A 13,309-nucleotide genomic window follows, 5' to 3' on the forward strand; every position below is an offset into this window, starting at 1 on the left:
CTCAAATATGAATGTGCAAATCCTCATTGAAAGCGTGACAGCCCATGCCCGGTAATGCAGAGCCGGGCTCTGGCCCACAGGGATGCCCCCAACACTGGGAGCTCCATTCCAACTCCAGGTGCCTGCCTCCACCCACCCAGACTCTGAACCAGGCAGCGGGGGGAGTGCGAGCTCCAGGGACGTGGGCTCATGGACTTTGAAAAATTCCTTGGAGATGCTGGTGAACTCTGCCTTAATGCTGTGTGCCTCCAGATGTGATATCCTAAGAAGGACACAACATCGCCTAGACAATGTTTTGGTCTGGGATGCAGAAACTATCCATTTTTAAAAAGATGGGGGGACTATATTCTTCAAAAATGTCAACATCACCGAAGTCAAACTGAAGTCATGTGAAGACTAAAGGAGGATGAAGAGACGTGACAACTAAATGCAATACCTGGCCCCAGGCGCCCGGGAGGAGAAAAATGCTCTAAAGGACATTATTGAGTCCACTGGACAGCAGGTTAGATAAGACTACTGTATTGAGGTTATATTTACTGAAGTCGATAATTATACTGTGGTTATATAAAAGAATATTCCTATTTTTAAGAAATACACTGAAGTACTTAGTGTAATTTATCCACAAATGGTTCAGAGAACAAATAGTATGTGTGCACATGCAGAGGGAGAGAGAGGAAAAGATGGAGAGACACCAAAGAGCACAAGATGCTAAAAGCACATAAATCTGAGTTACCAGTGTCCTTTGTGCTATTTTCCCAACTTTCTTCTAAGTTTACAGTTATTTGAGTAAAGGACCCCTGATTTAGACCATATAGTTTCCAATCTGGGGGTTATTTTTAAAAGAGAATATTTCCTTCCTTCCCTATCGATTTGCAGCAAACTGTTACCAGCCCTTGGCACTCTAGCAAGAAGCTCCTACTGGAGGAGCAGGACAGCGCCTCCCTCCTCACCACTCCCAGGAGTCCATCTTTCTGCTGTTCACTGTACGTGTGAACGCACAAACAGCCTTCATTTTCTTCTTGGAGTTTATAGACCTCAAAAGCCACTGAAATGCAACCTCTTGAGTGTTAACTTTCTCAGGGTCTTTCATTTTTTGTGGTGATATTTTTTGAGTTTGGGGACAGACCAGGCACACCACAGCAAGGGCGTCACTAGTGTTGCTGTCACCCAGTGTGGTCACCCCACCCCATGGACCTCCTCCCATACCAGACCCTACAGAATCCTTAGTAATGTTTTCTTGTACTAATGTTACTTGTAACTCGTAATTCCTGTACATCACGCCTTCTTTTCCTTTAATTACTACTTCCTTCTCAAAAAAGTTATTGATATAGGTTCCCAAATACTAGTTACCACAATATCGTAGCTAAAACACCAGAACATTTGACAAAATCTGTGACTATAAAAGCACCAGCAACACTGAAAACAACAGCGCACGCTTGTAGCACGTGCAGGTGAAACTGCTTGATTCGAAGCGGCACTGTAATTGGGTAATAATGACAGCTCTCACCGGAGCACATCAGAAGGCTCAAAAAGTAAATCAGCACAAAGTTTTACCCCTGTAGGTACACCGACACATGTAAGGTGGGCTTGCGAAAAATGTTTTTGTTGTTGTACCTACAGGGATATTTTTCTAGACAGTCATTTTGGTGTCACCCCCTCTGACGGTGTCACCTGGTGTTGTCGGCACCGCCCACACCCCCCTAGCAGCCCCACTGCACTACAGCCTGAGCACAGAACAGCCAGAGCCTGTGCCTCACCGTGCCGGGCCTCGTGAAGTCCACGCTGTGAGCCAGGCTCTGCCGCATCTGGTTACTGAAGAGGCGGACGCAGACACTCTGAAGGTATTCGGGAGTGATCTGCAAAGAGGACACGAGGAAGTCTGGTGAAAGGTGCAAAACTCACCAGAGCACACCTGAGCTGCACTAGCAATAATTAGAGCTATGGCACCATAGTCCTTCTGTAACGTGCAGAGATTAGATGTACGAGCTAGGAAAATCACCAGGCTGCTTTAACGTCCGAGCTCTTAGGAGTTAAAGCATTGAGCCTGACAGAAAACACTCCTGACAGTCTACAGGTGTGATTAGTAAAGCAGGCATAAAGTAGGCCACCACACTTTAAATTACATAAAATAAATTGATATAACCTTTTTTTGTTAATTCCAATAAAAAAGTCAGTGGATGATCTTAACGTGGTGGAAAGGGCGCCAGGCTTAAAACCTGAAGATGTGTGATCAAGTCGAACTCCAAAATTCACTTTTGATGACAATCATCTCTTTTTTCATTCTCAGGAATCTGCTCTTCACCCTCCCTGCCTCTTCTCCCAGCGCTGGCCTCACTTCAACATCCTGGTCCCCCTGTCTTTCTACCACGCTGACTCCAGAAATCCCCCCAGCCTGGACCAATCCCATCACTCTTGTCCTCTCATAAACCAGGTTTCTGCCAAATAAAACCACCCAACTAGGCAGACTGATGCCACTGCCACAAATTGAACCAGCTGGCATGCTTTTACTACTTGATCAGCAAACCCTCCTATCCCCTACAAAAACCAATCCACACCTCCACCATTACTTCTGGAGCCCCACCCACACCCTCCAGCTAGCTCCCCATCTCAGTGACCAATGGGTCTCCTACTTCACAGAGAAAATGGAAGCAAACTGTTGAGAACCCTTTCAACACTTGGCAGTATGTGAAGGGCTCAGACAAAGAGGGGCTCATCTCAAGGCTAAATCTCCTACCTTACCCTTGAGTCCAATCAAAAGCCAAAACCAAAACCTGTCATAGCAACACTCTAGGACAGAGTAGAACTGCATAGAGTTTCCAAGGAGCAGCTGGTGGATTCGAACTGCCGACCTTTAGGTTAGCAGCCAAGCTCTAAACCACTGTGCCACCAGGGTCCCACTCTTGAGTCCACTCCCCCTGAATTCTTACAGTACTCAGATTTAAACATTCCTGTTTTTCCTGTATTTTTAATCTTTCCTTCTATACTCATTCCTTTCCCAAAAGCCAAAGACATTCCCAAATCCATCTCCTAGTTAAAAATATACCTTCCCTTTCCTCCACCCTTGGGGAAACCCTGGTGACGTAGTGGTTAAGTGCCACGGGTGCTAACCAAAAAAAGGTCGGCAGTTTGAATCCACCAGGTGCTCCTCGGAAACTCTATGGGGCAGTTCTACTCTGTCCTATAGGGTCGCTATGAGTTAGAATCGACTCGACAGCAATGGGTTTGTTTTGTTTTGTTTTCTTCTACACTATTTTTGTCTATCAACCACCCTCTCAATACCCTTCCTTCAAAACCTACATTTGCTGTCTCATCTCCCCTTTACGTTTCAATGTGATGCAATCAAGATTCCATTTGTATAACACCGCCCCCCCCTCCGAACTCGGTATGGCAAAGGTCATCACCAATGACCTTCTAATGCCAAAAACATTGGATACTTTTCAGCTCTAGTCTTGTAGAGTTTTCTGTGGCTTTTAGTCTCTGGATCAACCCCCCTTACTGCTGAAACTGTCTTCTGACTTTTGTAACTGCTACCAGACCATTCCCCTACGAAGCAGATCTGATTACATCACTTTCTTGCTTAAAACTGGTAAAGGAGGAAATGACACAAACAGCTGACAAAAAACAAAATATAAATGGCCAACAAACATATGAAAATATATTCAGCCTCATGCATAACCTGTTGTTAGTCGTCGTCGAGTCAGCTCCAACTCATGAAGGCCTTACGTAGAACAGCATGAAAAGTTGCCCAGTTCTGTGCCATCTTCATGATCCTTATTTGACAATATGAGACAATATTCTGTTGTGATCTGTAAGATTTCCACTGGCTAATTTTCAGAAGTAAATTACCAGGCCTTTCTTTCTAGTCTGTCTTAGCCTGGAAGCTCTGCTGAAGCCTGTCCATCATAGGTGACCCTCCTGGTATTTGAAATACCAGTGGCATAGCTTCCAGCATCATAGCAACACATAAGCCACAACAGCATGACAAACTGACAGACAGGTGGCGGCACACATAATTAAAGAAATGTAAATTAAAACAATGAGAATATCACACTTTATTTCTAAACTGGCAAAGATTTCCAGGTTTAAACATATCCGGTGTTGGTAAGCATGTGGAGAATTAGGCACTCTGACACACTGCCGGAGGGCAGGCATTGTTGAAATTTTCAAAGAAATAATTCGGCAACATCTACTGAAATTTTAATGCCCAAAAGCTTTGACCTAGCAATTCCACTTTTAGGATTTTATCGTACCTATATTCAAAGGTGGAAACCCTGGTGGCGTAGTGGTTAAGTGCTATGGCTGCTAACCAAGAGGTCAGCAGTTCTAACCTACCAGGCGCTCCTTGGCAACTCTATGGGGCAGTTCTACTTTGTCTTATGGGGTTGCTATGAGTCGGAATCAACTCGATGGCAGTGGGTTTTTTTTTTTTTTTTTTTGGTATATTCAAAGGTATAATGTATATACAAGGATGTTCATGGCAATATATATTTATTAATAGTAGAAAACTCCACTAACTGCTCACCACTGGCGATGTAATGAGTTACGGTACACTCTTACAATGGAGTGATACACCAGCATTAAAAGGAATGAGGTAGGTGTGGTCACAGGGAAAGCGCTGCATGATACACTGCAAGTTTCAGAACAGTAATGCATAATAGTATCCAAAGTACATACACGTATGCTACATATATGTACACGTATGAGCATATACACACGCACGTGCATAGAAACATTCTGAGATAATATACAAGAAAATGTTAACATTGAATTCCAATGAAGAAATGAGACTAAGGAATGGGGGTGGGACTCTTGCTTCTTACTATGTACTATGTACTCCTCAGGAGCCCTGGTGGCACAGTTCAAACCCACCAGCCGCTCCGAGGGAGAAAGATGTGGCAGTCTGCTTCTGTAAAGATTACAGCCTTGGAAGCACTTTGGGGCAGTTCTACTCTGTCACATGGGGTTGCTACGAGTCGGAATCGACTTGATGGCAGTGGTTTGGTTTTACGTACTTCTCTGAACTGTTTAAATTTTTTTTTTAATTTTTTTTTACCGTGAGCATGAATTGACTTTACAATGAAAAACAGACTAGCTAAGAGCCAGCCTCCATTCTCCGCCCTGTCTCGATCCCCCTTCAGCGTTTCTGCCTGGAGGTCTGGAGCCTCGGCTTGGTATCCCCAGCAGCAGGGCCCATCGTTCATCTGTGGTCAGCATGTACGCCAGCTGTAATACCCACCCTGGCTGTAAGGAGACACGCCCGGGACAACAGCAGTAATTTTTTAATGGGGCGGGGGGGGGAGAAGGAACTCGTTTTATTTCTTTCTGTACTGTTTACATTTTCTAACTATGTGCATGGCTTCCTCTTTTTTTGTTGTTAATGGGTTATATGAGCCATTTTCTTTTGTTTCTGGCACTTTCTTTGTACTAAAGTTAAAATAAAAAAACCCAAAAAGCTAATTAATTTAAAAAGTTCTAAGTCCTGTTTTGAAAATATATATTTCACAGCTCCTGACTAGCTACAGGATAAAACATAAATTCCTCAGCCTGGCCTACAAATCTCTTCATGGCCTTTACCCAACTACCTCCCCTGTGTCATCTTTCAACATGTAGTCACTTTCCCAAGCAGATGACATGACTGTCAAAATAGAATATAAAGTAATCAACAAAAAAACTATCGGATTAATAGAGTTTCCAAAGGTAGCTGGATACAAATATGTGAAAACCAGTTGCTTTCCTACATACTAGCAGCAAGGTCTCCCTCTCCACTCCCCTCCGTTTTTATGCTACCATATAGCTTTGCTTTGTTTTTTTCTGGTGCCACACAATTTAGCCTTCACAACAGAAAGAATAAAGTAGAAAAATAAAGCTAAGGTAGATAATGTGTCAGGGAAAATATTTCAAGTGCATGATTAAACACAGCTTGAGACAGCAGCTTGGGTTCTTCCTTTGCGCACATGACGTGTTAAAGTCAGAGGCAGGCTCCCTTGGCTTGGGAGTGACCAGGAATCCTGTATTAACATGGTCCATGCCCATGACACTTCTTTTTCTTGAAACAGGCATCTACAGTAAAACCTGAGACAGCTGGAACCATGTAAGGCAGAAACCTTTCAGAGAAGGAAAACTCAAATACTTTCCACTAAAAGAAGCAAGACTACACCCTATCAAAGGCAGAAAACTTTCGAGACCCGGAAAAACAAAGTCATCCCGGCGAGTTCTGGCTCTCGTAGGTATCGCTGTGTACGACTGAGGATTTTCCTTACCATCTTGCCACTAACTGTGGCCTCCAGAGAATCCACCAGCTCTGCCGTGACTCCAATGAGATTGTGGTAGTCGGCCTGGATCTTATTGTACCGTTTCAGGTATGTCATTGACCTCCGTTCAGCTTCTAGCAGCTGCTGGTGGAGCTGCTGCAACATTTCTAGGAAGCCAATTTACGAGAAAGCAAAACAAAAGAACAACCATCACCAAAAAAAACCCCATAAAAATAAAAAATGATTATATTCTTCTCAGAGGACTACCGTTCCTACTATTAGAATTTTGTTACAACAATAAGCTCGATCCTACTCATGTTTAACACTTCACTTCTATTTCATGGCACTTTACAAAGCACTTTGTAATCGTTGATTTTAGGTTTCTCGTCTCTGCCTGTTCAACTGAATCAACTGCTGGTTTTCATAATAAAATCCATTTCCTAGATTGAACCCCATACAATACATTTTAGCTCTTTTCTCTATATATAAGAAACAAAATGAAAGGTTCCGCCCCCCCAATCAGTTCGCAAAATGGCTGAAAAACTGTGTCTTTTCCTTTGTTTTTGCCCTGTGAGGTTACCTGGGAGACAATTCAAATCTACAAGACTTAGGGCTGCTTGATTGATGGCTGGAAAAAACTAGAATCCAGAACGAGACAAGATTCCAGGTGTTCATTCTGCCAGTTTGATAAGGCGTAAAACCAGCCCCATCAGGCCTCAGAGGAGGCAGCCTTGGAAGCTCGCAGGTTCTCTGCATGGAATTCCTCCACTGGGCAGGCCTGGTGAGACTGGCCATCCTGAGCAGTTGGAATAGGTGAATATTCACCCATATCAGCACTTCTTTGCCCTCTCCTGCTTTTCCCTTGCCTTGAAGGCTATGTTTTGAGGGAAGAAAATAACGCTCCCCCCAAATCCAAGTTAACACACTACTGCCCTGATTGGTGGCACAATGGTTAAGGGCTTGGCTGTGAACTGAAAGGTTGGCGGTTTGAACCCACCAGCCATTCTGCAGAAGAAAGATGTGGCAATTGGCTTCTGTAAAGATTTACAACTTGACAGCAGTGGATTGTTCCTAATCCAGACACTTTGTAATATTTAAAATCTTTATTTTAGACCACATTTCATGTAGACAAAGATGAAAAAATTATAAAGACCTGGGTTCAAATCCCTACTCTACCATTTTCTTGCTGGGTAACCATGACAAGACATTTTAATTCGCTGATCCCCATTTCTTAACCTATAAGTGGGGAGAACGATAATTACCCAGAAGGGTTATTGTGAAGATTAAATGAGAAAGCATATCCAAGGTGTCTAGCACAATGGCTGGCTCATGGCAGGCAATGAGTACATGGTAGTAGTTATCAGTATTATTTCTTTTCATGGAAATGGATCAAAGATTTTCTAAATGCATTTCTGTGCAAGCGGATAACCTGAAAAAAGTAGCAGACAGGTCACATCCAAAGACAGCGGTAAAGGGATTTTGAAGTATATCAGAGTCATCCAAAAAGTTTGCTAAAAATAAAGATGATCAGGTCTCACCCCCAGAGATTCTGATTTTGTGGGTATTGGGTGGGATCTGAGTTATTTATATTTTCAACAAACTCCCCAAATGGCTCTGATGCATATCACAAGTTTGAGAACCACTATCCATTCCTCTATAATCTGTATCCTAAACAATTAGGAGGATGACCCACACTCAAAGAATAATGCAAAATAATTTCATGTTTCAGGATTAAGTGTTTATGTGCAGAAGGAAAGAGTCATAGTAAAATAACATTTTAACTATAAACACCCAAATGGACTGCACAAGGAAAGGAACTCTTCCCCATGGAAACTCCTTATACAGTTAACTAAGTGTAAGAAGCTAAGAAGTGGTTATTTGTGGAACTTGTGCCTTGGGAACCCAGGACCAGAATTTATAACAATTTGAAAATATGGCATATCTGAGGAACAAGAGACCTAACTGCCAGCAGCCTGCAGGAATCTGAAAAGCAGGCAACTAGCTAAAGTGTCTGTAACATTTTCAAATCACCTTGAAGACATCTCGGTGAGCTATAAACAGGACCTGACCATTACTGTAAGCTAGCTGGGTAACAACTCAAAAAGATAACAACTTTATTTCAGAACATCAAACAGAACTTTGAGCTTTTTTTCCCCTTGTCAAAAGTTTTATGAGAAAATGTCAACTAAGCCAAGATGCCTTGCCAAGCACAACCTTGACTTTTCATGGAAATGTCCTATTACGAACCTCGTATTATTTTAATGAAACTGTCTTAGTCACGCCAGTGAAATTTACTGAGACTTCATATGTCATAGCTACCACATACCAACTTGTTGACAAGATATACATGCAACTAAGAGAATGACAGTTAAGGTCACAAAAGTTTACCCATAATTCTATAATGCAAGAAATCAACAACAAGAATGATGGAAATCTTTCCCACAGCCAAGCAGTCAAGCTTCCTCTCTTATCATTTCTACTTCATTTAGGTGCACTGCTTTTTTTTTTTTTTTTAAGAGTTGTTGTTTGGTGTCATCAATTCCAACCCATAGTGACCCCATGTACAACAGAATGAAACTCTGCCCGGTCCTGCGCCATCCTCATAATCATTGTTACGTTTCAGCTCATTGTTGCGGCCATGGTGTCAATAGATCTCATAGAGGGTATTCATCTTTGTTGCTGACCCTCTATTTTACCAAGCATGATGTCCTTCTCCAGTGACTGGTCTGTCCTGATAACATGTTCAAAGTATGTGAGACAAAGTCTCACCATCCTTGCTTCTAAGGAGCATTCTGGCTGTACTTATTCCAAGACAGATTTTTTTCATTCTTCTGGCGGTCCGTGACATCCATTTTGGTCTTTTCTTTCTTGTCTTTTTAATGACCTCTTGTTTTTTTCATATATTATGTGTTTGATGTCATTCCACAACTCATCTGGTCTTTGGTCATTAGTGTTCAATGTGTCAAATCTATTCTTGAGATGGTCTCTAAATTCAGGTGGGATATACTCAAGGTTGTACTTTGGCTCTCGTTGACTTGTTCTAATTTTCTTCAGCTTCAACTTGAACTTGCAGATGAGCAACTGATGGCCTGTTAAAAGGTTGGCCTCTGGCCTTGTTCTGACTGATGATATTGAGCTTTTCCATCATCTCCTTCCACAGATGTAGTCGATTGGATTCCTGTGTATTCCATCCAGCGAGGTCCATGTGTATAGTCACCATTTACGTTGGTGAAAAAAGGTATTGGCAATGAAGAAGGCGTTGGTCTTGCAAAATTCTATCATGAGATCTCCAGCATCTTTTCTATCACCAAGGCCATATTTTCCAACTACCAATCCTTCTTCTTTGTTTCCACCTTTTGCATTCCGATTGCCAGTATTTATCAATGCATCTTGATTGCATGTTTAATCAATTTCAGACTACAGAAGTTGGTAAAAATCTTCAATTTCATCTTTGGCCTTAGTGGTTGATGTATAAATCTGAAGAACAGTCATATTAACTGGTCTTTCTTGTAGGTGTATGGATATTATCCTATCACAACAACATTGTACTTCAGGATAGATCCTGAAATGTTCTTTTTGACAATGAACATGAAGCCACTCCTCTTCAATTTGTCATTCCCAGCATAGTAGACCATATGATTGTCCGATTCAAAATGGCCAATACCAGTCCATTTCAGCTCACTAATACCTAGGACATCAATGTTTACGTGTTCCATTTCACTTATGACGACCTCTGATTTTCCTATATTCATACTTGGTAATTCCACTTTCTGATTACTAATAGATGTTTGCAGCTCTTTCTTCTCATTTTGAGTCATGTCACATCAGCAAATGAAGGTCTCAAAAGCTTTACTCCATCCACGTCATTAAGGTCAACTCTACTTTGAGGGGGCAGTTCTTCTCCAGTCATCTTTTGAATGCCTTCCAACCTGAGAGGCTCATCTTCCGGCGCTATATCAGACAATGTTCTGCTGTTATTCATAAGGTTTTTACCGGCCAATTTATTCAAAAGTAGACTGCGAAGTCCTTCTTCCTAGTCTGTCTTAGTCTGAAAGCTCCACTGAAACCTGTCCACCATGGGTGACCCTGCTGGTATCTGAATACTGGTGGCATAGCTTCCAGCATCACAGCAACACACAAGGCACCACAGTACAAACTGACAAGACACATGGTAGTTTTAAAGAGTAGAGATTTTAATTTTAGAGAGCCCTTGGCTGCTCAAGGTAAAATGATAAATTTTAAAATAATAGAGTTATTTTTCTAGCCTAATAAAAAACCCTAAAAGCAATCACCCTATTTTTATAATATGATAAACTCTTTCTTCTTTGTATTCAGATATAAACTGGCTGTTTTGCTAATCCACAAATACCAAGTGAAGAAAGTTATAACTATGAATATAGGTCATCATAGAATACCATTTAGGTCTCTGGACACAAGAAACACGATTAGTAGCTCATTTTCTTAAGGGGCTGAATCACTGAATACCAGAAATGCTAAAAAGTGCTATTTTTATTTCCTTTAGTGGAAAATCCTTTCAAAAGGAATTATATTAGAAAATGGTGTTTGAAATAAAAACCAAGGTTAGCAATATAGCATGTAGGATTACTGTCTTCACCTAAAAAAAAAAGACAGTAATCCTACATGCTATATTGCTAACCTTGGTTTTTATTTCAAACACCATTTTCTAATATAATTCCTTTTGAAAGGATTTTCCACTCCAAGCACTCTTCTTGCCTTCTTCAAAAGCTTATCCAAATCTCACTTTATCCACGAAACCTTTCCTATTAAGGCACATAGAATAAGGATTACCTAACCGTTCAATTTCAAGAACAAGACTTGAGTCTGGAATTAAATTAAATTGGGGGCATCTCTGTGCCTTGTGATCACTGTTGACTGTCATTCCTCTACAGAGGCATGGACTCGAGGGACCTCTGGCCAAAGGGTACCCTGGCCAGAGTGCCCTGCGGTGCTTGATCTCTGATCTCCCTGGCACGACTGCATCGTGGGGAATTTATTCAGAGGCAGACACAAACTGGGCCAGCAGACTCAATTCCTCAGAATGTTGACTTGGCCATCCACAGAACGCTCAACTAAAATCAAACTTATGGAAGGCTTGAAAACCCTGGTCTTACTAAAATTTCAAATTAAAGATCTAAAAAAAAAAAAACCATACATGAGCCCCTCTATTTGTATTCCCTTCCTGTACACAGATCAAGAGGCAGTTGTTTGAACAGAACAAGGGGATGCTGAGCGGTTTAAAGTCAGGAGAGGTGTGTGTCAGGGCTGTATCCTTTAACCATACTTACTCAATCTGTATGCTGCTCAAACGATCCAAGAAACTGAACTATGTTAAGAACAGCATGGCATTAGGATTGGAGGAAGGTTCATTAACAACCTGCATTATACAGATAACACAACTTTGGCTGCTGAAAGCCAAGAGGACTTGAAGTACTTACTGATGAAAATCAGAGACCCCAGTCTTCAGTATGGATTACACCTCAACATAAAAAAAAAAAAAAAAAAAAAAAAAAAACCTCACAACTGGACCAAGAAGCAACATCATAAAAAATGGAGAAGAGATGGAAATTGTCAAGGATTTCATTTTACTTGGATCTATAATCAATGCCCATGTAAGCAGCAGTCAAGAAGTCAAACTACGTATTACGTTGGGCAAGTCTGCTGCAAAGACCTCTTCAAAGTGTTAAAAGGCAAAAACGTCACTTTGAGGACTAAGGCGTGTCTGACCCAAGCCATGGTATTTTCAATCCCCTCAGAGGCATGTGAAAGCTGGACAGTAAAAAAGGAAGACCGAAGAAGAATTGATACCTCAGAATTATGGTGCTGGCAAAGAATACTGACTATACCATGGACTGCGAGAAGGAACAAATTTGTCTTGGAAGAAGTATACTCAGAATGCTCCTTAGAAGTGAGGTTGGCAAGAGATCATCCCAAGCACTGTGGACATGTTATCATGAGGGACCAGTCCCTGGACAAGGACATCATGCTTGGTAAAGCAGAGGGTCAGTGAAAAAGAGGAACACCTTCAATGAGATGGACTGACACAGTTGCTGCAACAATGGGCTCAAACATAGCAATGATTTTGAGGATGGCACAGGACTGGGTGGTGTTTCATTTTGTTGTACTTAGGGTCACTATGGGTCAGAACCAACTTGAGGGCACCTAACAACAAAACCCATTTATACTGTATCTGTAAAATGAACCCCTTATTACAGACATAACAGCTCCCTGTAGAAAGCTAGCCTCGAAAACTACAAGGTACGCTGGGGGTGCCAGGAGCTGGTAGCTACATGGGAATCCAGGAGAAATTACCCACAACTTTCCCTCCCCCAGTCCTTGGGGTCCACAGATTGAATCTGAACAGAGATTTAGCTGATTCGGACTAAAGCTAAGGCAGGAATCTGGGGCCCAAAGGATGTGCAGTGGGTGGTAGCTTTAAAATAACTCTTTGACACTCCTTCTATCAAGAGGTGGAGTATAACTGCCCTTTCCTTGGCCTTAGTAATCTGCTCTAACGAACAGAACACAGCAGAAATGATACCAAGTTACTTGAGAGGCTGGTTAGAAGTTATTTGCTTCCTCCTGGCTCTCTCTGGGGGCCACCACCCTTGGAAGCAGCCACTGGGCCACGAGGAAGCCCCGGCCACATATGGAGGCCATGCGGGTGCTCCCCTACAGTGATAGCCAGTGTCAGCCAGCAGGCTGGTGAACATGAGGGACCTTCAAGATGACTCCAGCCCAGCTCCTGTCTGACTATACCATAGGAGACCCCAAGGAGAACTGCCCAACTGTGCCCACAACTCCCAGAGCCATAGCAGATGATGATAAATGAATGTCGCTGTCTTCTGCCACTAGGTTTGGGTGGCTTGTTATGCAGCAATAGAAAAGGGGGTGAAGGCACATTTCCAGGAGTTGCAGGGCAAGATCTAACTGTGAGAAAATTGGCACAGGCCACACCCTGGCCAAGTACGGGGACCTGTGCTAATGGTTCATGAAGCAGACCGGGGTGGGGGTGGGGAGGGGGGGCGCAGAGACCAGCA

The 13,309-nt window shown here is 42.3% G+C and overlaps 1 protein-coding gene across 1 annotated transcript in view; it reads right to left on the minus strand.

Annotated features, from left to right (window-relative positions):
* ARMC9 (armadillo repeat containing 9) overlaps positions 1-13,309 on the minus strand; it is a 177,808-nt gene that overhangs the window by 123,941 nt on the left and 40,558 nt on the right. Inside the window, exons 8-9 of the mRNA XM_003417916.4 lie at positions 6,261-6,418; positions 1,758-1,856 (exon numbers count right to left, since the gene is read on the minus strand). Coding sequence (XP_003417964.3) covers positions 1,758-1,856; positions 6,261-6,418 — 257 coding nt within the window. The remainder of the gene's footprint in view (positions 1-1,757; positions 1,857-6,260; positions 6,419-13,309) is intronic.

Source organism: Loxodonta africana, chromosome 6, assembly GCF_030014295.1.
Source record: "Loxodonta africana isolate mLoxAfr1 chromosome 6, mLoxAfr1.hap2, whole genome shotgun sequence".
NCBI lineage: Eukaryota > Metazoa > Chordata > Mammalia > Proboscidea > Elephantidae > Loxodonta > Loxodonta africana.